General features: G+C 42.8%; 1 protein-coding gene across 1 annotated transcript; it reads left to right on the forward strand.

Moving 5' to 3' along the window:
• Window positions 1–403: 403 nt before the first annotated feature.
• Window positions 404–25,738, forward strand: LOC112846044 (protein NLRC3-like; the record flags this gene model as incomplete). Its single annotated transcript, XM_025905277.1, has 8 exons — window positions 404–501; window positions 2,419–2,497; window positions 7,137–7,338; window positions 7,496–9,296; window positions 10,690–10,863; window positions 11,321–11,494; window positions 25,002–25,048; window positions 25,197–25,738. Coding segments are annotated over 8 exons (3,117 nt in total), but the record flags the coding sequence as incomplete, so codon positions are not given.
• Window positions 25,739–26,694: the final 956 nt, after the last annotated feature.

The following is a 26,694-nucleotide window of genomic DNA, read 5'->3' on the forward strand; positions in this document are numbered from 1 at the left end:
GCTCCATCTAGTGGACTGATAGTAGAGCAGCTGATGGCAGCTTCCTCTGCCTCACACTGCTGTCTGACTGCATTCAGCTGACACTGAGAATGAAGCAGGAAAGAAGCAGCTGATATTTGGACAGCACACATGATGGAAAGGAGGATTTCAGCTGATGTGCACATGAATGATTTGTGTTTCCTCTGCAGGTGAAGGTAGAAAGTGTGTGTGAGCTGATGTGAGCAGCATGGATCAGTGTGAGGACAGAGAGGAGGGAGTCCCTCCCTCTAAAAGCACTCTGTGTGGGGAACATGAGAGCCAGACCAAAGCTCAGAGGTGAGATGACCATCTCTAACTGTCCATGACTCTTCTCCATGTCACAGCTCAGCACTCACATCACTGCTCCATCATTATTCACAGGAACCCACCTGCACCTCCACCCAGCTCTGTGTCCTTACAGAGTGACGACTCTAAAGGTCATCCCATTAATTTTAAAGTCCAGCCTGTGTCTGCTGCAGAGAGGTGAGCTGTTAGTAACATGAACTCTTTGATTAAACTGCTTGATGTTGTTGGATATAAACTGCAGTGCAAACACGTCATTCCCTCAATCCCATTTAAACTGTGTCTTAAAAACAAGCCTTTGGTTTGCACACAACTGAAAACCCACTTCAGCATTTTATTGTAGATTTTGTGCGTGTACACTTTTGACCACGAAGGTGTCAAAAGGGCGTAAAACAGTTGGAGGCACAAGAGTAAACACTAGTGCTGTCAGTAGATTAAAAAAATGACTAATTAATCACACAATTTTCTGTCATTAATTGTGATTAATCACAATTACTTGATCAATAGCTGCAATTACATTTTTTCAACTTTATATTTAAGCTTGTAACAGACGTTTACACCATATAATGAAGTAAATGCAGAAAAAACACAAAGAATGTTAAATGCTTCAATTCAAAGGTAATTTGAATACTTTTCTTCGATCTTTTAACTCAGCTTCTCTCCCATGAAATACAACTTTGTAACAAACCTACATACACTAATATATAATATATATTAATTCTATCAATTAAAATGTTTAATCAGATTCATCACAGGGTAACTGTGGATTAATTTTGATTAATCACGATTAAATATCATTTTTAATGTATACTAATCAAATTTCATTTCATGAGCAAACGGCACAAACTCCTCAGCTGATCCTGAATCTGAGCCCGTCTGTAAAACAATCATTTTCTTCACAAGTCTGTGGAGGTGGCACTGATCATGCAGCAGTCTAACACACTCTGTCACTCTTCTTCAAGTCTTTGACACGAGGAACCACAACTCTGTTATTAACAATATTAACAGGTCTGCAGTTTGTCCACTTGGCAGTTGTGTCATCAGTGCTTTGCATTATTGTGATACTTTAAGCTGGAAGTGCTTCGGTGAAAAGAAAATTCTTTCTCTCACAATGTGCAGAATGCTTCATGTTGGTCGGCTGGTCCGTCTTGTTATTTATTTAATACTCAAACTTTCCATCAAGAGGCCAGTGTGTGTTTATCATGTTCCATATTGAACTGATTGGTTCAGCTGCCCGTCACTAACACATGTACTGCCCATCTGCACGTGTGCAAAGGGAGCTCTACTTGGACAAACTGCACGAAGTGCGTTGATAGAAACATTTCAGGGATTTTGAGTCATTCTGCACTCCAGATGTGTTAATTGTGTTAAAGATTTTTATCAGGTTAATCATGATAACAGCTTAATCCCCTAACCCCTTAACCCTAACCCTACATGTTCATTTTGACAGCACTGGTAAATCCTTTTTAAAAGAAACAATGAAAGAGAAAAGATCCAAATGTTAGACTTGGTCATTTGCTGTTTGAGGACAGTGATGCTCATATCTGTGGGGAAAGTGTGACCTGAGTGGGTTCATGTTTGTCTTTAAAGAGCTGCTCTGATTCTCTTTGTGTCTGATCTGTTAAACAGTCTGAGAGGTCACACAGAGACCCAGCAGCTAAAGCCTGGATCATACTGGCTGCTGTTAATCAGACTCCATCAGGACAACACTGAACCACAGTGCTGTTCATGGAAATCAATCAATACATTCAACTTTACACTGTATTACCAAAAGTACTGACTCGTCTGCCTTCACACATGTAAACTTGAGTGACATCAGATTCTGAATCCACAGCATTTAATATGATGTCATCCAAGAGTTCAACATATAACAGCTTAAACTGTTCTGAAAAGGATTTTTCACAGGTTTAAAAGTGTTTACGGGAAATGTTAACGGTTCTTTTCAGAAGCACATACGTGAGGTCAGACACAGGAAAGCAGCAACACTGACTGAACACAGATTTTAGAGGCTAAATTCATATATTGTGTGTGTGTGTGTGTGTGTGTGTGTGTGTGTGTGTGTGTGTGTGTGTGTGTGTGTCCATGGTTCCTCCACAGAGTGGACCAGCAGAGCTCAGAGGTTCCCAGTGGTCAGTCTGCCCAGCAGCATCAAACACAGCTGGACTCCATATTTATGGTCTGTACATGTACAACAACTACTTTATTATTAATATTAATAATAATACATTTGTTTATAGGTCCCTTTCAGAACACCAAGGACTCTGTGGACTAAATGACCAAAAGGAAACAAACTTTGAAATCAGACGGTGCAAATGTGATCACAGGGAAACGTTTTAAACATCGAGGCTTTAAACAAAAACCAAAGTGAAACAGTTTGTAGTCGAGATCAATGGGAATGAAGCTGAATAACTGTTTCTACGATAACTTTGTCAATGACAGATATGATGGAAATTAGCAGCATTAGCACTTACTAATGATGTGAGTTGACACTGGGCTGTATTGAGACGACCACATTAGGTGGTCCTCAACTGTAATGGAAACCAGTGGATCCAGTCCAGTCGTGGCGACCTGTGGTGAGTCGATCTGAGCAGCTACTAATGGAAACGGGGCCATAGATGTGTTTGTGCTTAATAACAATGAATCACAGGATTTTTACATTACTGTTAAAATCTCATGTTGTTTGTTAAAGTGTGCAGTTCAGGATGTGTTACTAAAACTGTGGTTTGTTCACTTTCCAAAGACCCAGCCCCCATAAAAAGCAGCCAATCAGCTTCTAAGAGTTACACACCCACACATATCAAGTTAACTCTGGTCTAACACACTTGGATTTAGCTTGAAGAGTGTTCCTGTACGAGGACTGAAAATGATTTAAAAAGCAGCCAAAGAACAACTTTGACACACATTCGTAAAGCCTGCAGAGCAAAAGAAAAACTAGCTGAAAGTCTGGCTGCTCTTATGAAAAGTACAGAGAAATTATGGGTCGCTCAACACTTTTGCACAATATAAGAGTTTAAATAAATCTAAAGAGTAACTCAAAATCCTACAATCATACTGAGAAAATCATCTACAGCTAACTATCCAAGTGGATTTGTTTTAAGACAGCTCCATCTGCTGGTGGCCCTCTGCAGGTGCATGAAAGGGGCGTGTTTATACTGAAAGTAGTAGAGAAAGTAAACCCCATGGGAAGGAGGAGGACTCTCAGCAGCTTCCAGCTCATATTCAGACATTTGACTTCTCACTGAAAGCAGCAAGTTTGAGTGTCTGTACCTTAATTAGAAGAGATAACATGGCCATAGTAATTAGAGTTGATTGAGCAATGCTGTCCTTGTAATGTAGTTTATGATTTTTATAAATCTGTTTGTGGACAAGTCCAGTTTTTCTGTAGAGCCTCTCAAGTTGGTGACAGCAGTCAAAGTTCACGTGTAAACCAGAGCTGCAAATTAGAGATGGACCGATCCGATATTAGGTATCGGTATCCAATACTGACGTAAATTACTGGATCGGATATCGGCGAGAAATAAAAAATGTAATCCGATCCATTAAATATCAAAAAAGCACCTCACAAAACTTGCGACACGGCGTAACTCGGCTCATAACCGTAGCAGTCGGAGCAGTGTGCTCACGTGATAGAGCGGCTGTGTGTATTTGTAGCCTCGCTAGCAATCCAGCAATTCATCTCCGAGGAAGTTATCCCAGAGAGAAGTAAAGCAAGTGTGTAAGTTCTTCTCTGAATGTTTGTAAAGCGTACCTACGATAAGCTTAACCACCGATATATGGAGCGACTGCCTCTTCTCTCTCTCTCTCCTGCCGCTACTTCATGAAACTCCTTAATGATCAGCTGATCGGCTTTTCTGTCGTGAGTCCATCTCTCTTCTTTGTTTTTGGCCCACTTTGCACCACAAGGAGGAAAACAGCAGCTGAACCACAGCAGCGCGTTTAAGCTTGATAAGCTGTTGTTAGAATTTATTAATATTACTTTCTAAACCAGGATCCTTTTCTACGTAGCTGACGGCTGGTAACTGTGCAGGGGCGGATCTAGCAAAGTTTAGCCAGGGGGGCCGATAGGGCATTAACAGGGAAAAGGGGGCACAAAGACATGCTTTTCTTTCTTATTCTCATTTAAAATGTCTAGCTTTTAATAAATAATTATCTGAATCTTACACCCAAAGTTTTAATCTGATGTAAAATGTATAGAAGTCCATTACTGTATATAGTAACTGTTAAATGTCTAATATACCCCAGTAAGCTATAGTACTTTTTCCTTTGGGAAGATACCATCTGTGCAGTCTGCAATTCTGTAGAAGAAAGATGTTAAATCTATTTAATTATTCTTGAAAAATAATTTATTTCTGTGATTTTTTTTCACACTGCATCAAATTAAAGTTGATTATGTCGATTAAGCATCATGAGATGGAGGGTGGGGGGTGGTTCCCTATGTTTTTTTTTGCTGGGAGTTTGCAACCCTATTAGTTAGGTTGCTTAATATTTCTGCTAAGAACTCTTTAAAATACCAGAATAGGAAGGATGGAGCAGGTTTAAGTTTATTAGATTGATCAGTTTTGCTGAACTATGAAATATTTTGGGTGCAGTGTATTTTTTACATACAGGTATAACAGAATAGCTTTAGTGTTGTTGTTTATTTAAACTTGAGGATGAACTTATACAAAATGCAGCAAGATATTAAAAAAACAGTTTTATTGATTAAAAAACACACTATATCGGATTCATATCGGTATCGGCAGATATCCAAACTTATGATATCGGTATCGGACATAAAAAAGTGGTATCATGCCATCTCTACTGCAAATCAGGTCCAAATGTGTTGTTCACAGTGAGTGGGATCATCATTGGCTGCTATGTTAACATCCTGCAGCAGGATGTGTTTGGTCAGAGAATGGATAGATCACTAAGTCATTGTTGAGTTTAGGGGGACAGTAGACAGCTGGAGTAGGTTCAGCCAGTTGACACACAGTAGATAAAAATAACTGAAGGCAGGAGCAGACACCTGTATGACTTTCCACCTCTCACATAGATTATTGTCCCTGGGCAGAGCCACAGGGCTGGTAGATGTAAACAAACGTGGAGGAGAGGATTTATTCAACTGAGAAAAGTCACAGAGTTGTGTCTTGATGCTCAATCATCCAGGTAAGTAAATCCCAAAAAGGTTGATTCTGTTCATCTGGACGTTTTCAGTGGGAGAAACGTTTGATCATCATCAGGTGACGTCTTCAGTCTCAGCTGACTGCAGGTTTCCACCCTTAAAAACAGGACATTTGTATAATGACTGAAACCAGCAGCACTGAAACAACAATGGACTGTGAGGTCAGTTCATTGATCATTGGTACACATATTGTCAGGACCATTGATCAACAACCACTGATCAATGGCCATGAGTCCCATTCACAGAGAGTTGGGGAATGGCTGCAATCACAGCATTGTAAGATGGTGACAGATGTACCCTTAGGCCCCTCCTCCATTCAGAGATGGTCTTTCCCTTTTCATGTAAATGGCCTCCTTGACTCCGCCCTCAAACCAGCATTCATATTTACTCAGGACTAGGGCTGCTCGATTATGGCAAAAATGATAATCACGATTATTTTCACTGAAATTGAGATCTCAATTATTTGACGATATTTATTTAACAATGTATTGAATAATGGCTTTAAAGATTGTCAAAAAATAATATAAAATAATGTGCAAATACTGATAACAGTGCAAATGTTTGCAATATAAAAAATAAATGAAAAAATGTAAACATCTATGTTTAGCAAACTTCAAAATACTGCACAATATTTATGCATACAAATAGCCAAACATCAAGGCAAGCTGTGTAGCCACACAATGCACAATTGCATCAAACTGACATTGAGGTACGTCAACTAAAGTTGCTGCTCCTTCATTGTTTGATCGTGTGTCACTTTGTGAGCGGTCTTCAAATGATTGAATAAATTTGTAGTGTTGCTCTGTGGTGCAGCTACGACACCGTAGCAAAGTTTACACACTATGTCTACTCGATCCATGTCTGACTCCGCAAACCCATAATGTTTCCACACCACTGAAGTCGTTTACCTCTCTTCAACCAACGGCATTCTTTCTTCAGCAGCCATTATCCTCTCCAAATAACTTATGCTTAGCTTTCCGAACTTCCCTCGGGTCCTCTTAATTGTTGTGATGCGTGTTCGAATCGCAGAGAGGTGCGCTCGTTTTACCACACAGAGCAGCGTGAGAGTAAAGCACGAGGGAGGTGCTAATAATCGGCTCAGTCATTTTTAATGATCGTTGAAAGCTCAGATTGTAATTTAGATTAAAATTCGATTAATTGAGCAGCCCTACTCAGGACCCTCTGGATGTGATGCTCTTCTGCTTCCCTGGCTGCTGTGTCTGTGCGGATGGTGTTTGTTCTGTGTTGTAGCGTCCTGATGACGCCCAGTTTGTGCTCCCGTGGATGATGAGAGTCAAACCTTAAATACTGATCCGTATGCGTAAACAGAGTGAACCTTTAAGACCAGTTGTCTGTACAATCAACTCAGTCACCTGAAACATCTCCAGGTTTCTGGCTTCGATCATCAACCCGTTGATAGTTCAGCTCTGAACACCAGTGAAATGTTTCTCCCACTGAAATCGCTGCATTCATATGAACAGAATCAATGTTTTGGGATCATGGAGTTATGGACAAAGTCTCAGTTAATCAGATAAAGTCAGACTTACAATTGGTGAGGAGATCGTGGATGATATGCTCCTTGATCATAAAGAAGTGGATTTTGTGTAGACTGAAGTTCAGAGTGGTGGCTCATTCATAAAGTATCCTGTTCCAGCTGCTGGAGGACAACATCATCACTTTTGTGAAGAACGAGCTGAAGAAGATCCAGAAGGTTCTGAATCCAAATAAGCCCCAATGCTTGGAGTTTCAGAGGGAGGATGATGAGCAGAGGAGCAGCAGAGAGGCATTTGTGAAGATCACAGTGGACTTCCTGAGGAGAATGAAGCAGCAGGAGTTGGCTGACCATCTGCAGAGCAGTAAGAGGATTTCCTACTTAAGGTTTTAACCTGTTAGATAAATGAGACACTTATGACACCAGTGTGTTCAGTCATTTCTCAGTGGGTCAGAAACTGTCATCAGCGTTTTGTAAAATAGGATTGTTGAAGTTGTACTTTTATTGTTATTATTGTTCAGAACTTAAAGCTTCAGTTTGTCATCGTAACCTTAAATCTGCACTGAAGAAGAAGTTCCAGTGTGTGTTTGAGGGGATCGCTAAAGCAGGAAACCCAACCCTTCTGAATCAGATCTACACAGAGCTCTACATCACAGAGGGAGGGACTGCAGAGGTCAATGATGAACATGAGGTCAGACAGATTGAAACAGCATCCAGGAAACCAGACAGACCAGAAACAACCATCAGACAAGAAGACATCTTTAAAGCCTCACCTGGAAGAGATGAACCAATCAGAACAGTGCTGACAAAGGGAGTGGCTGGCATTGGGAAAACAGTCTTAACACAGAAATACACCCTGGACTGGGCTGAAGACAAAGCCAACCAGGACATCCAGTTCATATTTCCATTCACTTTCAGAGAGCTGAATGTGCTGAAAGAGGAAAAGTTCAGCTTGGTGGAACTTGTTCATCACTTCTTTACTGAAACCAAAGAAGCAGGAATCTGCAGCTTTGAAGACTTCCAGGTTGTGTTCATCTTTGATGGTCTGGATGAGTGTCGACTTCCTCTGGACTTCCACAAAACTACAATCCTAACTGACCCTAGAAAGTCCACCTCAGTGGATGTGCTGCTGATAAACCTCATCAGGGGGAAACTGCTTCCCTCTGCTCGCCTCTGGATAACCACACGACCTGCAGCAGCCAATCAGATCCCTCCTGACTGTGTTGGCATGGTGACAGAGGTCAGAGGGTTCACTGACCCACAGAAGGAGGAGTACTTCAGGAAGAGATTCAGAGATGAGGAGCAGGCCAGCAGGATCATCTCCCACATCAAGACATCAAGAAGCCTCCACATTATGTGCCACATCCCAGTCTTCTGCTGGATCACTGCTACAGTTCTGGAGGATGTGCTGGAAACCAGAAAGGGAGGACAGCTGCCCAAGACCCTGACTGAGATGTACATCCACTTCCTGGTGGTTCAGGCCAAAGTGAAGAAGGTCAAGTATGATGGAGGAGCTGAGACAGATCCACACTGGAGTCCAGAGAGCAGGAAGATGATTGAGTCTCTGGGAAAACTGGCTTTTGATGAGCTGCAGAAAGGAAACCTGATCTTCTATGAATCAGACCTGACAGAGTGTGGCATCGATATCAGAGCAGCCTCAGTGTACTCAGGAGTGTTCACACAGATCTTTAAAGAGGAGAGAGGACTGTACCAGGACAAGGTGTTCTGCTTCATCCATCTGAGTGTTCAGGAGTTTCTGGCTGCTCTTCATGTCCATCTGACCTTCATCAACTCTGGACTCAATCTGCTGGAAGAACAACAAACAACCTCAATGTTGTCTAAATTAATTAGCAAACCAAACCTACAATCTTTTCACCAGAGTGCTGTGAACAAGGCCTTACAGAGTCCAAATGGACACCTGGACTTGTTCCTCCGCTTCCTCCTGGGTCTTTCACTGCAGACCAATCAGACTCTCCTACGAGGTCTGCTGACACAGACAGGAAGTAGCTCACAGACCAATCAGGAAACAGTCCAGTACATCAAGAAGAAGCTCAGTGAGAATCTGTCTGCAGAGAAAAGCATCAATCTGTTCCACTGTCTGAATGAACTGAATGATCGTTCTCTAGTGGAGGAGATCCAACAGTCCCTGAGATCAGGAAGTCTCTCCACAGATAATCTGTCTCCTGCTCAGTGGTCAGCTCTGGTCTTCATCTTACTGTCATCAGAAAAAGATCTGGATGTGTTTGACCTGCAGAAATACTCTGCTTCAGAGGAGGCTCTCCTGAGGCTGCTGCCAGTGCTCAAAGCCTCCAACAAAGCTCTGTGAGTACATCTGTAATCAGTCTTTTATTTATAACATAAACAGTGTCATGTGTGATGGCTGCTTAAAATTTTAAACATTTTCAATTAAATGATCATCAGCACTAAATAAAGTAGGTTTTATTTAATGTTTGATAGCAGCAGTAAATGTCAGAGGGTCTTAAATATTTCTCGGTTTCAGTTTTTCAAAGTCATATCCAGAATCATCCTGTAAGTAAACTTTATACCGCAGCTTTCACAGGTGAAAAAACACAAAGTGCTTTACAATAGAAACAGGCAATAAAAACACATTAAACTGCAAACACTGAACATCATACGGCCTAAAACTAGTTAAAGGCCAATTTGAATACTAGAGTCTGAACAAATGAGTTAGTGGGACCATTAACAGCCTTTGACTGGAAGATCTCAGACTGTGAGAAGAGCTGTAGGGTTCTAGAAGGTCAGAAATATAGGCTGGGACTTGACCACACCGGGCTCTAAAAGTAAGGACTGAAATTTTAAATGAATTCTAACATGAACTGGTTACCAGTGTAAAGAGATTAAACTGGAGTAATGTCCAGTCTATTTCATGTGCTGGTTAAAAGCCGAGCAGCATCATTCTCCACTGACTGAAGACGTCCAAAGACTGTGATGGAGCCATAGGTGATAATCATCAACTCCCTCATTCCTCCTCTGGTCTTATTGCTCAGCTGGAGATGAGTTAACTTCTATATGTTACAATCAGCCTCACCAGTACAGTTCCCAGGATCTGCAGCTGCTGGCAGATTCAATCAGATTCATCGTGTTTCTTCACGTTTCTTGTTGACAGATTTATTTGCTTGATTTTTTTTTTCAATCTCTCCTATGTCATCACTTTGATTTCCGACTTTATGCAGTCTGTGAACCATGACAGTTTGTGACAGAATACAATGATCAGTGAGGACCCAGAGGACACTGACATTTACACTGTGCAGAATGAGACTTGAGACTTTATCTCACTGCTTTGTGGACGACTGATGGAAGGACTAATCACTATATCTGCTTTAGTAGAAATAATTTCCATGAAAAGTTCACTGGTTAAGTCTCCCAGAATCTCTCGATCATATCTTGACAAGCCCTCACTCACCAGGATGTGAGCCAGCCTTCCCTCTCATTGCTGAATGCTTACACACTCATCACCTGTTCACAGAATGAGGACTCATCACTTGTTTTTGTTTAGCGTTGCCTTCAATGAACAAGTTCCAGGTCAACATTTTTAAAACTAAAACATTTTTTAGTTAATCATAAATATTAATGCACACTGACATTTGTCTTTGATGTACAGGTTCAATGTAAGAAGTAATTTAAATTAATCACAAACATTATTATCAAATGACAAGTTTTCAAATTATGTTTTTGTTTTGTGTTTGTTTTTCAGGCTGAGTGTTCCTGACCTCTCAGAGAGAGGCTGTGATGCTCTGTCCTCAGTTCTCAGCTCCCAGTCCTCTATACTGAGAGAGCTGGACCTGAGTAACAACAACCTGCAGGATTCAGCATTGACGTTTCTTTCTGCAGGACTGAGAAGTCCACACTGTAAACTGAATACTCTGAGGTGAGATCAAGTTATGTTGTGCTTTTCATCAGTTGACAGGATTAACCAATAACAATCCACTACTTGGAAAAAAAACTTCTGCAATAGTTTTATGATAATTTAATGAGCAGAGAGAGTTATTGATCAATGTTGATCAATGTGTCAGCTACTTTGGTGTTAATGCGCTGCCCTCACTGCCCGGCACATGGAGCCCAATTGGTATTTGCAATAGAATACCAGAATTAATTAACCATTGTGTGACTACCATGTTGCCCTTTTGTTGTTGTTGTTTCTTTGAGCAGTATATTTTAGTCAGTAAATGTCAGTGTCATCCATTTGTTGTATCTTAATATGAATGAAGGATTTCTAAAAATAAAAAATAAAAACAGGATTAATTGCTAAATCTAATAACTCTTCAGTGCACGCTCACTGCACTTTAACAACAGTGTTTGTTAAATGTTTATCTTCCATTTTTCAGACTGAGTCACTGTGACCTGTCAGAGAGAAGCTGTGAAGCTCTGTCCTCAGCTCTCAGCTCCCAGTCCTCTAGTCTGAGAGAGCTGGACCTGAGTAACTCTGACCTGCAGGATTCAGGAGTGAAGCTTCTGTCTGCTGGAGTGAAGAGTCCACACTGTAAAATGGAAACTCTCAGGTCAGCATTTACATTTTTCTATTGTTGATCATTTCAAACCTGATTTATATTGCTGCACAAACATTAACTTGATAAAAATGTCTTAATGTAAATAATCAGTTTCTGGGGTAATTAGGGATTTTTGTTTACTTCTTGTTTTTCATTTGAAATTAAATGACAAATCTGATTTTCTCAGTCAAAAAGTTTTATTTCAGCAGCACTTCATTGACCAAACCTTCCAGTTCGATTCCTGCCTATATTCTGAAGGCTTTTACAGAGCTGTTTGGAGCCATTGCTCTAACACTGTGTAAATGTAACAGGGCGTGGTGTTGATGCTAACAGTGCTAGCTGCTTCAGGCTCTATTTGCACATTATCAGCACATTTAGCTTATTATAAACAGCATATAAAACAGCTAGTACTGCTGGGACTTTATATTTTACAAGTTAACCTGAGCCAATCAGTGAAAAGTCGAGCCATGACAGCTGTATGTTGCTGTGAGAAGAGTGGGGCTACATGCAGTGATGCTAGTGTTAGCCTGTTAGCTTCAGCAGGTGGTCAGTATGAGACCAGAAGAGCGTCTGCATCAGCAGGGCTCCATTTCACTGCAGTGTTACATTCTTCATATATGCATGCTGGACATTTGAATAGACTGAATATGTCACGGTCGCAGGTTTGGTGTTTTTTGTAGTTTAGACTTCTTGATTTTTTGTTTTCCTTAAAATATTAAATAATTTATCACGTTATCAATTAAGTTATTATTAATGTCTAAATAAGGGTGATAGTGTGACCTGTGTGGGTTGTCTTCAGGTTCTCTGCTTCCTCCCACAGTCCAAAAACATGCATGCTGGGTTAACTGGAGTGATTGTGAGCATAAATGTTTGTCTGTCTCTGTCCTAGCTCGGTGTTTACCTGGCTACATCACCATGGTTACTGATGCTGAACCTATAACCTGGTCTGGATCAGGTTATGTTCAGAGTTTGTGTTTAAAATCAACTGAAGTGCCTCGTTTTCACTGATTCTTTCATTCACAGAAAGCTTTAAGTATGATATAGATTCAGTCATATCTGACTAATGTCAGTGAATGAGGCCCAGCTGTAAAGTCACAGCAGTCACACTGTATGAGTCTCATTGTCACTGGAGTTTCGGCTCCATACATTCAGCTGGTGTTGCAGAAAAAGTAGAAATGTTTCTGTTTGGTTCTAATCTGCTGCTGATTCTCTTTTACAAAGATAGAACTGTAGCTAATCGTGTTCATGTAGCCAGTTAGGAAAAATCCAAGTCACCGTCAGACACAGCAGACATTTAGTGATAATCTCACTGTATGTGGTGTTTTAGTGCCTCCTAGTTGTGAACTTGTGGAGTGGTGTTTGTCTGGGTGACGAGTGTAATTGTTGGGTGAGACACACCAAGCCTGCATGCTGGTAGCTTAGCCACAGCATGGGTGTGGAGAAGCTAAAAAAGAAGGTATTCTAGTTTGTAAGGAGGAAAAACTGAGTTAAAGAGAGGCTGAGGGTAACACAGAGCAGCCATGAAAGCTGCTCACACAGTTTAGACAGTTTAGCATCAAATGATCTAGTGAGTTAGCTCCCAGCTAACTAGCAGACCAGCTAACTAGCAAACCAGCTAACTACAGCCACAAGCTGCGACTGCGTCTTTCTAACAAGAGCGTCAGACACTCAGACTGGTTTTCTTTGTGGACGATGATGTATTCTCACACTGATCCTCCATGGTGATGCTGCCTTTCATCCACTGCTCCTGGATTCCTCATCTATAAGCACACAGGTTTCATCAGTGACTCTATGGCCTCAGTAATCTTTGCTGGGCCTTAATGCTCTGAACAAAGCTGCACATCACAAGACTAAATAGAAATGAATCAGTCTTTCATTTCTCACTGCTATTTGACTTCAGCTCTCAATGTCCCACCGTAACCCATGGAAGGAATTACTGTCCATCCAGGCTCCTGAACATGAAGGTGGAGTATTGTGAGGGCTGATGGAGATGAAACCAGATGAACCAGAATAGAAGGACATTAAAATGAAGTGTCAGCTACACAAAGGCAAAGCTATTCAGTTGTTGCTGTGAGTTATTTAAATGGAGGATGGAGTCAGACTTCAAGCTGCTGGACTCAGTCGCTATATCCTGTTCTCCTTATAGAACCTGGATACACAGACTCACCTGTGACACAGTGACACACAGTGTGGGCTACACACACATTAGAAAGTGGATCAGTCACACTTGTGCAATCATTTGTATTGCTGGGCAACCATGAGCACTTTGAATGACCATTAATGGCATTGTTACTAGAGACGGACCGATCCGATATTAGGTATCGGTATCGGTCCGATACTGACTTAAATTACTGGATCGGATATAGGAGAGAAATAAAAAATGTAATCCGATCCATTAAATATCAAAAAAGCACCTCACAAAACTTGTGACACGGCTTAACTCCGCTCATAACCGTAGCAGTCGGAGCAGTGTGCGTCACGTGATAGAGCGGCTGTGTGTATTTGTAGCCTCGCTAGCAATCCAGCATTTCATCTCCGAGGAAGTTATCCCAGAGAGAAGTAAAGCAAGTGTGTAAGTTCATCTCTGAATGTTTGTAAAGCGTACCTGCGTTAAGCTTAACCATCGATATATGGAGCGACTGCCTCTTCTCTCTCCCTCTCCTGCCGCTACTTCATGAAACTCCTTAATGATCAGCTGATCGGCTTTTCTGTCGCGAGTCCGTCTCTCTTCTTTGTTTTTGGCCCACTTTGCACCAGAAAGAGGAAACCAGCGGCTGAACAACAGCAGCACGTTTAACCTTGATAAGCTGTTGTTAGAATTTATTTAATATTACTTTCTAGACCAGGATCCTTTTCTACGCAGCTGACGGCTGGTAACTGTGCAGGGGCGGATCTAGCAAAGTTTAGCCAGGGGGGGCGATAGGGCATTAACAGGGAAAAGGGGGCACAAAGACATACTTTTCTTTCTTATTCTCATTTAAAATGTCTAGCTTTTAATAAATAATTATCTGAATCTTAAACCCAAAGTTTTAATCTGATGTAAAATGTATAGAAGTCCATTACTTTATATAGTAACTGTTAAGTCTAATATACCCTAGTAAGCTATAGTACTTTTTCCTTTGGGAAGATACCATCTGTGCAGTTTGCAATTCTGTTGAAGAAAGATATTGAATCTATTTAATTATTCTTGAAAAATAATTTATTTCTGTGCATTTTGTTTCACACTGCATCAAATTAAAGTTGATTATGTCGATTAAGCATCATGAGGTGGAGGGTGGGGGGTGGTTCCCTTTTTTTTTTGCTGGGAGTTTTCAACCCTATTAGTTAGGTTGCTTAATATTTCTGCTAAGTACTCTTTAAAATACCAGAATAGGAAGGATGGAGTAGGTTTAAGTTTATTAGATTGATCAGTATTGCTGAACTATGAAATATTTTGGGTGCAGTGTACTTTTTACATACAGGTATAACAGAATAGCTTTAGTGTTGTTGTTTATTTAAACTTGAGTATGAACTTATACAAAATGCAGCAAGATATTAAAAAACAGTTTTATTGATTACAAAACACACTATATTGGATTAATATCGGTATCGGCAGATATCCAAATTTATGATATCGGTATCGGTATCGGACATAAAAAAGTGGTATCGTGCCATCTCTAATTGTTACAGCAACATTCAATCATGAGTTCAAAAGTAGTGTATTGTGTACTTATTTTAATAGTACTGCAGTATGAGAAGTGCAACATTCAGTGTGCAGAAACAAATCAGGTGCTTTCTAACAGCAGTATTCCCTTTAACACAGCAGCAGTTCAAGTATTTCTGTCACTCTGAGCTGAAACATGAATCTAATCAAATCAAATAGGAAATCAAAGTTGTTTGCCTCTGCCAGGACGTCAACATTTGATCTATTTTTTTACAAAGTTCCCCTCACAGTCCGGAGCCACCAACATAACATTATAACAGGCACCTTTGATCAGCAGCAAGTGAACATTTATAAATGTGTGTTTTCAGAACAGGAACCAGCAGAACTATTTTTCTGTTATCAGGTAGCAGCACAAACGCTCATCAGCTCATTTACTGTGCAGGGACTTAGAGTGTGTGAAGTGTGTGTTTGTGCTGATTCAGTTAAAAGGACTAGATGTTACAGTCCCTGGTAATGCATTGCTTTAGATGGAGAGACTCTTGAGGGATGGCTGTTATGAGGAAAGCCCAGAAACTTTGCCAGCAGCACACATCGTTGTGTGCCTCAACTTTCGGTCTTTTACCCAAGCTAATCTGCCATTTTCCTTCCTTGGTTAGGTTTAGGGATTAGAGATCGATCTAGATTATCATTTTAAATTTGGGACACATCGTCAGTAGTGGACTTTGGATTCATCAGGTGTTTCGGCCATTATCACTAGACACCCCTGCCAGGGTTGATCAGGCCCCTGAGTGTGTCACTGGTTTATGTTAAATTGTTATTTCCCTTCTTCTTCTGTTTAGTTTCCTACAGTTTATTTTCCATTCACTGCAACTGAGAAATAATACTTACCACTTTAGCATTTATGGAGCCTCATTTCTTCAAAGGGATAGAAAAGGTGATAGAGACAAGTAAGACAAAAGGCACAAGATAGGAGAGAGGAGAGCCGGAAGGGGAGCATCTGGTCTGGCTCCCCACACCTTCCGCCGAATCGGGCTGTTCGCTCTACCTCCCCACTGCCTCCCAGAAAAGGGAAGAAGAGCAGAGGGGAGAAGAGTGGAATATTTCTTTTCTCTCGTGGTTAGCTGACTGCCTTAGCTGCCCAAGTGATGTCAGCCCTTTTTAGCCATAGCCAGTGACTGGTCCTCTCAGCAGTGTTAGCTAGTTCTCTTATAGCCTGCCGTTGTGCCTGTCCTCTGATCCCGATCTCTCTAAGCAGCTTCGCTGTTGCACTGGCAACAAAGCCCCTGCACCCCACTTCCACCTGGCGTACCTTGATCTTCCTCTGTCTTCTGCCTCAGATCCAAGTCCACCTGCATCTGCCAATCCCTGGCGGCCTTTAGCGGGCCCAGGTCTGGGTTTGAGGGGCTTGTCCTTAGCTTGTCTCCTTCCCGGACAAATGCTGATGAAAACTGACTCCCCTCTTGGTTCTTGAAAGATTTGAGCGTTGATGGATTTTCTTTTGCACTCAACTTTCTCGGCTAGACACCTGAGAACCTGGTTGTGTCTCCATGTGTATCTGCCCTGAGTAAGGCTGGTCCTACAACCAACAAAGATGTACTTGAGTGTGGCTGGAACTGTACACAGATTTCCCTCCAACAACCCTCTGTTCCTTCAGTAAGTTGGTGACTGAGGCCCGAACTTCAGCCTCTCAGATCTGTGTAAACACTTGAGCTCCTTGAATCTGGCTCCAGTGCAGCAGCAGTTTTCACATATACAATGTTGGCATTTTGTTTGCGTGTCTCCAGGTCTGTTCTGAATACAGACTTGAATTTGACCACGTAGGCGGGGTCATCGTCTGAGCTCTCCATCACCTGAGAGAGATGACAAAACACAGGCAGAATCACAGAGCATGAAACCAACTTTTCTCCTCCAAGAAGTTCAGTCACAGACCTGCAACAGAAACAAGAATCAAAGCTTCAAATGACGTAGAGCATTCATTTACTTATATACACAAACATGTCCTCTACATATTCATGCTGTATTTACACACACATACAGAGGCTGTTTGTCTCTCACACACAGACAGGACAATGAGAAATACATCATGTTAAATATACCTGCAGACTTCCAGCTGTGTTTCCAACCTCTGCACTCTGTCCGTGTCAGCTGTAGTTGCCATGACAACCTTGGTGTTGTGTGTAGGGGGCGTCCCTGAGCGGCTGCTCGTTTCTGCTGATCCTTTTGAATCATGTCCAGAGTGAAGTCCATCTGGTTGGACTGTCTTGTATCAGTGACTCTTTCTTTTGTCCACGTTCAGTTTGTTGCTGTTCTAATTCTGCAGCGTTTGCTGGACTGTGTTTAAAGTGGCCCACAAGGTCCTGTATTCTTCTTGTGATGGTGCGTCTTGAGCCTCATACATGCCGTCATTTGTTGATCCTAAGAACGTTCCTCAGACCGACTTCTTCAACAACACTAATCGGCCTGCAGTTTGTAGCTACTCACTTCACTATGGTGTTTGTTAGCTTTTCTTTCTTTAGTTTATCTAGACTCCTCCCACAAACTGATCCAACGTAGTCTGCCCAAGCCTCCCACCTCTGTTTGTTTGGGTGGTTTGTTTGCTGCCATCAATAGCGTGTGATGCATTTAAGTGATACTTCAGACTTGAAGTACTCCAACGATAAAAAACTCAACTTTACTTCCAGATAACTTTAGTTGTATCAACACTGCACTCTGGAACAGTTTCAAATGAACATGTCAAAGATCTGTACCTGTCTCCATGTTTCTGTCCCCGCCCCTTTCTTTCTGTCCTGGGTCATGTGAGCGCTGCAGTAGTATTAGGCCCACCATCAATGCTCTCATTGGTTGAGACGCATAATGACGCCCATTTCAAGCCAGCACTGATCAACATCCCTCCTGTGACCCATGGCTTTTATATTCAGAGCCAGTGAGCACTTTCACAATAATCATGATTTTTAAAACTCTGTTAATGTGCAATAAAATAATTGTTGTGTTAATCAATTAATGAGTTAACGAGATAATAACAGGTTAACTTGCACTAATAATTAGACTTTGGTCACAAACTGATGTGATCTCCATGTTTCCTTTGTTGGACTGTGGATGAGTGTCAGAACTGAATGTACTGAGTAACACTCAGTGTTTAAATATGTGTCAGTTCCAGTTTAAGAGCTCTAAAGTGCAGCTATCATGTTAGGAATATGTTAAGAATGGACAGAAACACTGAGGTCAAATCTTTATTTTACCACTCGCTGCATTCTTGATGTTCATGAATTCAGCAGGTTCATGATTGTCTGCAGCATTAATCTCATATTTCCATCCAAAGTGTTGAATTTGTCTGTTTGATGTTCTTTATGATCTCTGGCACCAGTTCATCTATTCTGTGAGCGTGCACAGATCCTGAAGCAGAAAGCCTGGGTTAACAGAGAAATGATCATCACTGTGATGATGCTCATCATCTCTGACTGGGATTTGAGGTTTTGTCAAGCAGCAAAGAAAGCCTGGCTATGTTGGACTGGGTGTGGAAGCAGCTCCTAGTTTGAGTTCAGGAGACAGACACCCTCTCTACTTTGAAGATCAGCTTCAAACTTTCCTTTTTCATAAAGCTTATAGTTAGAGCTGGATCAGGTGACCCTGAACCATCCCTTAGTTATGCTGCCATAGAGATGAATAACAGATGGATTGTTGTTTTGTGTGTCTGCAGTCTGTCAGGCTGTCTGATCACAGAGGAAGGCTGTACTTCTCTGGCCTCAGCTCTGAGCTCCAACCCCTCCCATCTGAGAGAGCTGGACCTGAGCTACAATCATCCAGGAGACTCAGGAATGAAGCTGCTGTCGGCTGGACTGAAGGATCCAGGCTGGAGACTGGACACTCTCAGGTATGGAGAGAATGTCTGATAGAGGAGGAAGAGCTGGAAACATTTCCTGTGTCCTTCAGTCACTTCCTGTTTGTTTCCTGCAGATGAGACATGAACAATCACACATGCAGGAATATTTTCAGGGACAGACACACTAGTCTAGCTGGATAGTACATGGATATTTATGTAGGGGGTCTCCAAGGAGTCTGTTTGCAGGATCATTTAGGTCACAGGTGTACCTGAGATAGATGCCGCTGTGTACCTAATAAAGTGTCAGCCATGTGTATGTTTCCCATGCTGTATGTCCACAGTGACAGAAGGATGAAACAAGGATGTGAATCATTTCAGTCTGTGTGTTCACAAAGAGGCAGACAGGAGCAGCTAACATTTGGAAATGGAAGCTTAAATAATGACAAACTCTACATTCACAGCTGAATTCACAATAAATTTGTTCTCAAGTGCACATTTTTCTGTTATTGTTCTCAAACAACAGAATGAGAATGAAATATTGATTCTAACAGGGCCCATAAACAGCATTAGCTTAGCAGCATTAGCTTATCAGAGTTTCCATCATAGTCACACAAATCCTTAGCAGCGCAAAGTGGCCTACTTAGCAATAGCTGCTCAAGTTGTAGAAAGCAAGGGAAAACAGTATTAGCATTAGCTGCTAATGGCAGCCTACTTAGCATTAACTCCTCACATCGTTGTTACCCAACAGAAAAGAGTATTAGTATTAGCTACTATTAGAATATCAACAAATTAAATCCATACTAAAAAAGAGATTTAAACCGGGTCAAGTTGAACTACAAACACCACCAAGTGTGGTTCAATTTCTTACTCTTAAAACCCCCAAATTACTATCCAAAATATACAGAATGCTTTCTAAAACAGATGAATCAATATCACTTCCTATTGCAAAATGGGAAGCGGATTTATCAGTTAACTTTGACCAAAACTTCTGGTCTCAGATTTGCTTAAAAACCTTTCATTTAATTAGAAATCCCAGTCTTCAATTAATTCAATACAAAATACTACATAGAGTGCACTATACAGGTCATCGGATGTTCAAGATGGGCTTTACGTCTACCAACAACTGCTCACACTGCCAAACCAATTCACCGGACAATTATATCCACGCTCTTTGGTTCTGTCCACCAGTTCAGAAGTTTTGGCGTGAGATATGTGAAGACTTATCAAAGTGTCTGAAATGTAACATTCCAACTTCTCCTTTAGTATGTTTGTTGGGCAGCTTAGATAATGTCACTACGGAAAAGAATATAGCCCATATGGTTTTCACTGCCCTATGCATAGCCAAGAAAACAGTCCTCATGAACTGGAAAAATAAAAATAATCTTAATTCTAACCAATATAGAAATTATCTATTAGATTACATTAGTCTTGATACAGCCTCTGCCACCACATCAGATCAATTGCTCTGGGCTCCTTTGATCAGCTCCATCACCTAGTGGGGGTGGGGGGCCATAGTTTGGTCCCACCTTCACTGTTGTGATTGGTGTGGGGGTAGGGACAGGCTTAGGGCGTCGGGGGGTTCCCCAGGAGCATCTTCCTTGGGGGGCTCAACCCGGGGTAGCGGTCATGGCCAATTAGGGGCTCTGTTGGCTCTTAGGTGACGGTTTCCTCGTGGCTGCGTGCAGCGGGGCTAGGGGAGGGTCTGTGCTGACGGACGTGGGTTACTGACCTGGTAGCCTGGCTGCCCCTGGGTGGGTCCGGGATGGGCGTGAGGTTCTGGGGGCGCTCCGTCTCTGGGCTGGGGCCCTGGCCGGGCCTCAGGGGCTTGGGTCCTGGTTGGTGTGTTGCCGAGGTTGTGGGCGGGTGGGTGTATGGGGGCCCGGCCCTGGCGCGGGGTGCCGCCGGTGCATCGAGCCACCTGGGGGGCTCTTCAACTGGTGGGGGAGGTTGTCACATCTTGCAGGAGCTTTCCTCTCTTCAGGAACTCTCTCTGCAGGAGGGGGAGATACAGGAGAGGTGGAGGAAGATCTCAGCCTGGGCGTCTATTGTCTTGTGTAGTCTGGAAGATGAGTGGATGATGGGGTGGGTGCAGTTTTCTCTGTGGTGGGGTCAGGTGAATTGTCCCGGGCTCTGTGGGGCCGGGCGGCGCTGCTGCACTGGGCCCCGGTCCGGATGGGCCTGGGCCCCCTTTCCCTGGCGGGTTGCACAGCATGGGGGTGCCTACTGGGGTCAGCGGGGGAGCTGGCCCCAGGGAGGGGTCACTTGCCCCTCCCTTCCTTCCCTCCCCATCTCCAGCGGCCTCCCTCTTCCCGCTCCACCACAATCACCCACACATGCAGGGCCTTGGGGTAGGGGTGTGTCACCAGGGTGCAGAGGAGACATCCCCCCCCTCTGTCCCCTTCTGGCTGCCTCTGCCTCAATTTTATCCCACAACTTAGACATTCACATTACTCACACTCTCATTACACATACATATAGGATCTTGGAGGTGGGCACGCTACACGGATTCCAAACTACCATCAGGGTGTACACCTCACCCCTGGCGTCGTTGCCCACCTCTCAATTTTAAATACATGTAGACATTGAGGGCTAGCAGGAGGGGCTATACGCTTACCTGCTGCTCTGGCAGGTGGCTCCATGCCCTCCTGGGTTTTAAATGCACCTTAGAACACACATACATCAACAGTACATATGAGCGGGTGGAGGGAGGTTTGGAGTCTTCCTACACCCCCGTTCTCTGCGGCCTGCTGGAGCAGGGGGGCTAGGAGGAGGAGTTGGCCGTCCGACTGGGGTCTGGTGTATGGGGCCTCCCTGCTGCTGCGGAGTCGGGGCGGTCTGCTTCTCCCCACCGCAGGGAAAAGGGTTACACCACCTGAGTCTGGGTGCAGTTTCCCCCTCCAGGGGCAAGGGTACCTAGACTCGGGGCTTAGAGTACGCTTGGGGAGTGTGATTGTGTGTACAGCGTCTCTCTATGTCTGTCTCCACGTTGGGTGAGTGTTGAGCAATTGTATATGAGAGCATGAGGGTGGGAATAGATGTTTGTATCTGTGTGTGCCTGTTTGTCTGTGTCTATATGTCAGGTTGGGTATCAGACGCCACCTCTCTGGGGACATCTCAGGCCCTCCAAGGTTTGGAGGCCCATCTCCCCCACCACTTCCCCTGCCGGTGGCGGACGCCCTCAGACATCGGTGCGTTGGTGGTTCTCTGTCTCCGGGGGTGGGCGCCCAGGTACCCACCGGCTCACTCCTTGGCGGCTGCTTATTGGGGCCTGGAGCCTGGGGCTCGCTCGGGCCACTTTGGGGATGGGGTGCCCTTGGCCTCTCGGCCCGGGGCTCGGCCACTCAGGCACAGCTGGCTGCCGGCGGAGCTCACGGGCACGTCACTGCAACCCCCCTGGCTTCTGCTCTGCGGCTGCTGAGTGACCCCTCATCTGGGACTCTCCTCAGCTCTTTCTGGGATAGTGGCGCGGCTGCCCCTCTGTTGGTCTTCCTTGGTCTCTTGTGTTCTGGGGGCCTCTGGATGTCTGGAGTCTTGATCTCCTCCATACCTGCTTCATGCCCTGGAGGTCGGGGCAGTGGCCCCCCACACCCTCTAGCAGATCATTACATGAAGGAACCTTTTAAAAACAAGCGCGTTCATGCTCACAGGTGTACACACGGGTGATCACACACACAAACTACACCCTTTTTGGCTCCTACCTCAAAGCACACTGTGCGCTGTCGATCTCACGTGCTGCACAATAATGTTTAATATTTAGTATTTACTGTCATATTCCCATATATCATTGTGATCTTGTTTATTACTCTCGTTTTCTTCTGCTTGCTTTCTTTTTTCTTTCTCAACAGGTGATCCAGGTGATCGATATATGTATTTTTTGTCTGCTTATTCTGTTGGTTTTTGTTTTTTGCCCTTTTTCCCCGTCCCTCTTCTCAGGTTTTTTTCTTTCCCTCTTTCTTTCTCCACGTTCTCTCCTCCAGTCAAGTCTGTCCCGTATTCAGCAAGTGAAAATAAAATAAACAATAAAAAGTTGAATCAAATGGACCATTACGGCAAGGCTGGGATGGTCCATTTGGTAAAGTAAATCCGTTGGGCATCTTTCTTCGCCTTTAGACAATAATTCTGATGGCAAAAGAACCAAACGGGACAGGTTAAAAAAAAAAAAAAAAAAAAAAAAAAAAAAAGTATTAGCTACTATCATTTTTAATAAGTAAGAGAAAACAGTGTTAGTATTATTAGATAATGCTAACTCACATTAAATTAGCATTAGCTATTTACAACAGCGTACTTAGAATTAGCCACTCGCATTGTTAAAAAGTAAGGGAAAACAGTATTAGCATTAGCGCATAATACTAATTTACGTCAAAGTAGCGTTAGTTAATAACGGCAGCCTACTTAGCATTAACTCCTCACTAATATAATGCTTATTCACATCAAATTAGCATTAGCTGCTCACATTGTTAAAAGGGAAGGGAAAACGATATTAGCATTAGCTGGTAATAATTATTCACCCCTAATTAGAATTAGCCGCTAATGGCAGTATACTTGGCATTAACTCCTCACATCGTTATAATGCAAATGAAAAGTGACAGCATTATCGGATAATGCTAACTCACATCAAATTAGCATTAGATAATAACAGCAGCCTTCTTAGCATTAGGTGCTCACATTGTTAAAAGGGAAGAGAAAACGATATTAGCATTAGCTGGTAATAATTATTCACCCCTAATTAGAATTAGCCACTAATGGTAGAAAAAGAAAAGAATTAGCATTATTGAATAATGTTGACTTTGGCCCACTGGAAAAGTTCAGAACTAAAGATTTAGGAGTGTTTCTCGATAGCTCTTTCTCATTTGAGAAACAAATAAATTCTGTTATTAAAACCAACTGTAAGGTTTATATTGTTGATTGGTATTTATGGTTAGAAAAATTTACTCATATATGCTTAGAGTTTGATAATCGATTGCATAATGATAGAGGTTTGATACTTAGTAGTCTGCAAAGACTCTGTGTGCCTTCCAGAGTGCTCTGGCATGCACACACACCTTGGGGTCATGAGAGAGGTCGTACCTTCTCTTAATGATTTATGGTATAGGAGGACACCTACTCTGTGTCTGATTAAGTATAAGAGCCCTTTGTTAGGGGGGCCGCTGGACTCTTAGCACCAGCTTTGGGGTCACAGGGTCACATCTGGAACACACACACACACACACACAAACACACATACCTACACTATGCACAGACTGGTACTCTTTGTTCATACCTGTGTAAGACGTCATATGTTAATGAACTTATGCATATTCATGTAACCTCAATAAAGAGCAGTGTTACGAGGGAGCAGACGAGAGCGACTGAGGTCAAGCGAGGGAACAGCGCTGTCACAGTTCTCTCTCAAACTGTGATCTCGAGATCATAGTTTGATCTCGTGCATGAGATCAAAGAGCTCTGCTTGGTGCTTTTTGCTGTTGTAGTAGAATTGTCTGGTTCCAGCGGTGGCTCTGTGCTAGATGACCCATCACCAGCTTTTTCCAGCTTTTTCCACTGGTTACCAGTACGTCGTAGAATCCACTTCCAGATCTTGTTGTTTGTCTTTAAATCTCTGAATGGACTGGCTCCATCTTATCTCTCTTTAACAAAAATAATCCAAGCAGAGCCCTCAGGTCTGCAGATAAGCAGCTTCTGACCAGAACTAGCCGTAAAAACAGAGGTGAGCTTTATCGATCGCTGCAGCCAAACTCTGGAACAGTCGCCCTTCACATCAGGTCGTCACCAACACTCGACATTTTTAAAACCCGGTTGGAAACACATTTGTACTCTGTAGCTTTCAATTCTGACGAGTCTTTATAGTAATTACTGTGTATGTTTCCTATTTTATCTCTACTCTGTGCAGCACTTTGGCTCAACCTGTTTTTAAATGTGCTGATAAATAAATGTAGATTTCTTTGAATAAAACAGTGGAGCCGAGCTTTGAGCTCAGTGTGTAACAGTGTGTGTATGAGAGCCATGTAATGTCCATGTGTGCATGCTGACTGTGCTGCTCTGACCCCTCCTCCTTTCAGGGTGGAGCCTGCTGGAGTCCGATGGTTGAGACCAGGTCTGAGGAAGTGTAAGTGTGTTTTTAATGGGATTCATGAAAACAAAGCAGCACACATTCAACCATCTTCATCATGTCAGGAGTCATCATCAAAGTGTCAATCAATGAACAGATGATGGATCAATAACTGCAGCTGGATTGTGTTTGTTCTCTCCATCAGATTCCTGTCAACTCACAATCGACACAAACACAGTTCACAGATATCTCAAACTATCTGACAACAACAGGAAGGTGACACATGTGTGGGAAGTTCAGTCATATCCTGATCATCCAGACAGATTTGATTATTATCATCAGCTGCTGTGTAGAAATGGTCTGACTGGTCGCTGTTACTGGGAGGTCGAGTGGAGAGAAAACGTTGATATATCAGTGAGTTACGGAAGAATCAGAAGGAAAGGAGACAGTGCTGACTGTGTGTTTGGATGGAATGATCAGTCCTGGAGTCTGTACTGTGCTGACAATGGTTACCTTGCCATCCACAATAACAGACACACATCCATCTCCTCCTCCTCCTCCTCCTCCTCCTCCTCTGTCTCTAACAGAGCAGCAGTGTATGTGGACTGTCCTGCTGGCACTCTGTCCTTCTACAGAGTCTCCTCTGACACTCTGATCCACCTCCACACCTTCAACACCACATTCACTCAAACTCTTTATCCTGGGTTTTGGTTCAGGTCTCCTGGTTCCTCAGTGTCCCTGTGCTGAGTGTAAAGAGTGTCTCCTGTTAGAGAAACACTCTGACTGTTGAACAGATAGTTCAGTCTGTACATGTCTGTCTCTTTCACTCACAAACACGTTTCAGATTCATGGATTCAATCAGTTGATGTTTGAAACTCTTCTAAATGATTCCTTGTAAACGTCTTCCTCTTCAGTCACAAACAAACAGGAAGTGATGTCACATGTGTTCCTGTCCACAGCAGAATGAGTCTATTGCTGACAGTGATGTACAAACAGAGTGAGCATTTCTGAGGCCCAAAATAAACTGAGTAGTTCACTGAATGAACAATGGACTGTGAGCTCAGTTCCTTCATCATTAGTATGGATTATATATGTATATGTATTATATTAGTATCATATATATCAGGTGCTGCTGGTTTCAGTCATTGTGCAAATGTGCTGTTTGTAAGGTTGTAAAGCTGCAGTCAGCTGAGACTGAAGAAGTCACCTGATCAGTGAGCAAACGTGAAAACGTCCAGATGAACAGAATCAACCTTTTGGGATCAGCCAGCAATGCAGCATCATTGTTGTTCAGGTTCAGAGGTTTGCAGGAATGAACTGATGACCAGAAACAGCTGCAAAGTCCAATAAAATACCAGCTGCATTTCAGCTGCATTTGAAGAAGTCAAAGAAAAGTAAGGATGGCAAAGGGCAATGTTTTCTTCCAAAGAACTGAAAACATGGTCGACGCCTCATTAGAAGAATAATCTGGACATTTGTGAGGAACTCTAACCAAGAAAGCAACACAAGAAAGCAACGTCACACAGATCCAACAGACAGTTTCCATGACTGGAAGTGTTCAGTGTAAAAATGCTACATTGCATTATTGCATCCTCTCACCACAGGAGGCGCTGTTGGCACCACTGATTGCTGATCAGCTGTTCTCTGATGATCTGATTGATCCTGTGAATAACGGGACTCACTGAACTCTGTGACACAGTGAA

This window comes from Oreochromis niloticus, linkage group LG3 (assembly GCF_001858045.2).
Source record: "Oreochromis niloticus isolate F11D_XX linkage group LG3, O_niloticus_UMD_NMBU, whole genome shotgun sequence".
Lineage (NCBI taxonomy): Eukaryota > Metazoa > Chordata > Actinopteri > Cichliformes > Cichlidae > Oreochromis > Oreochromis niloticus.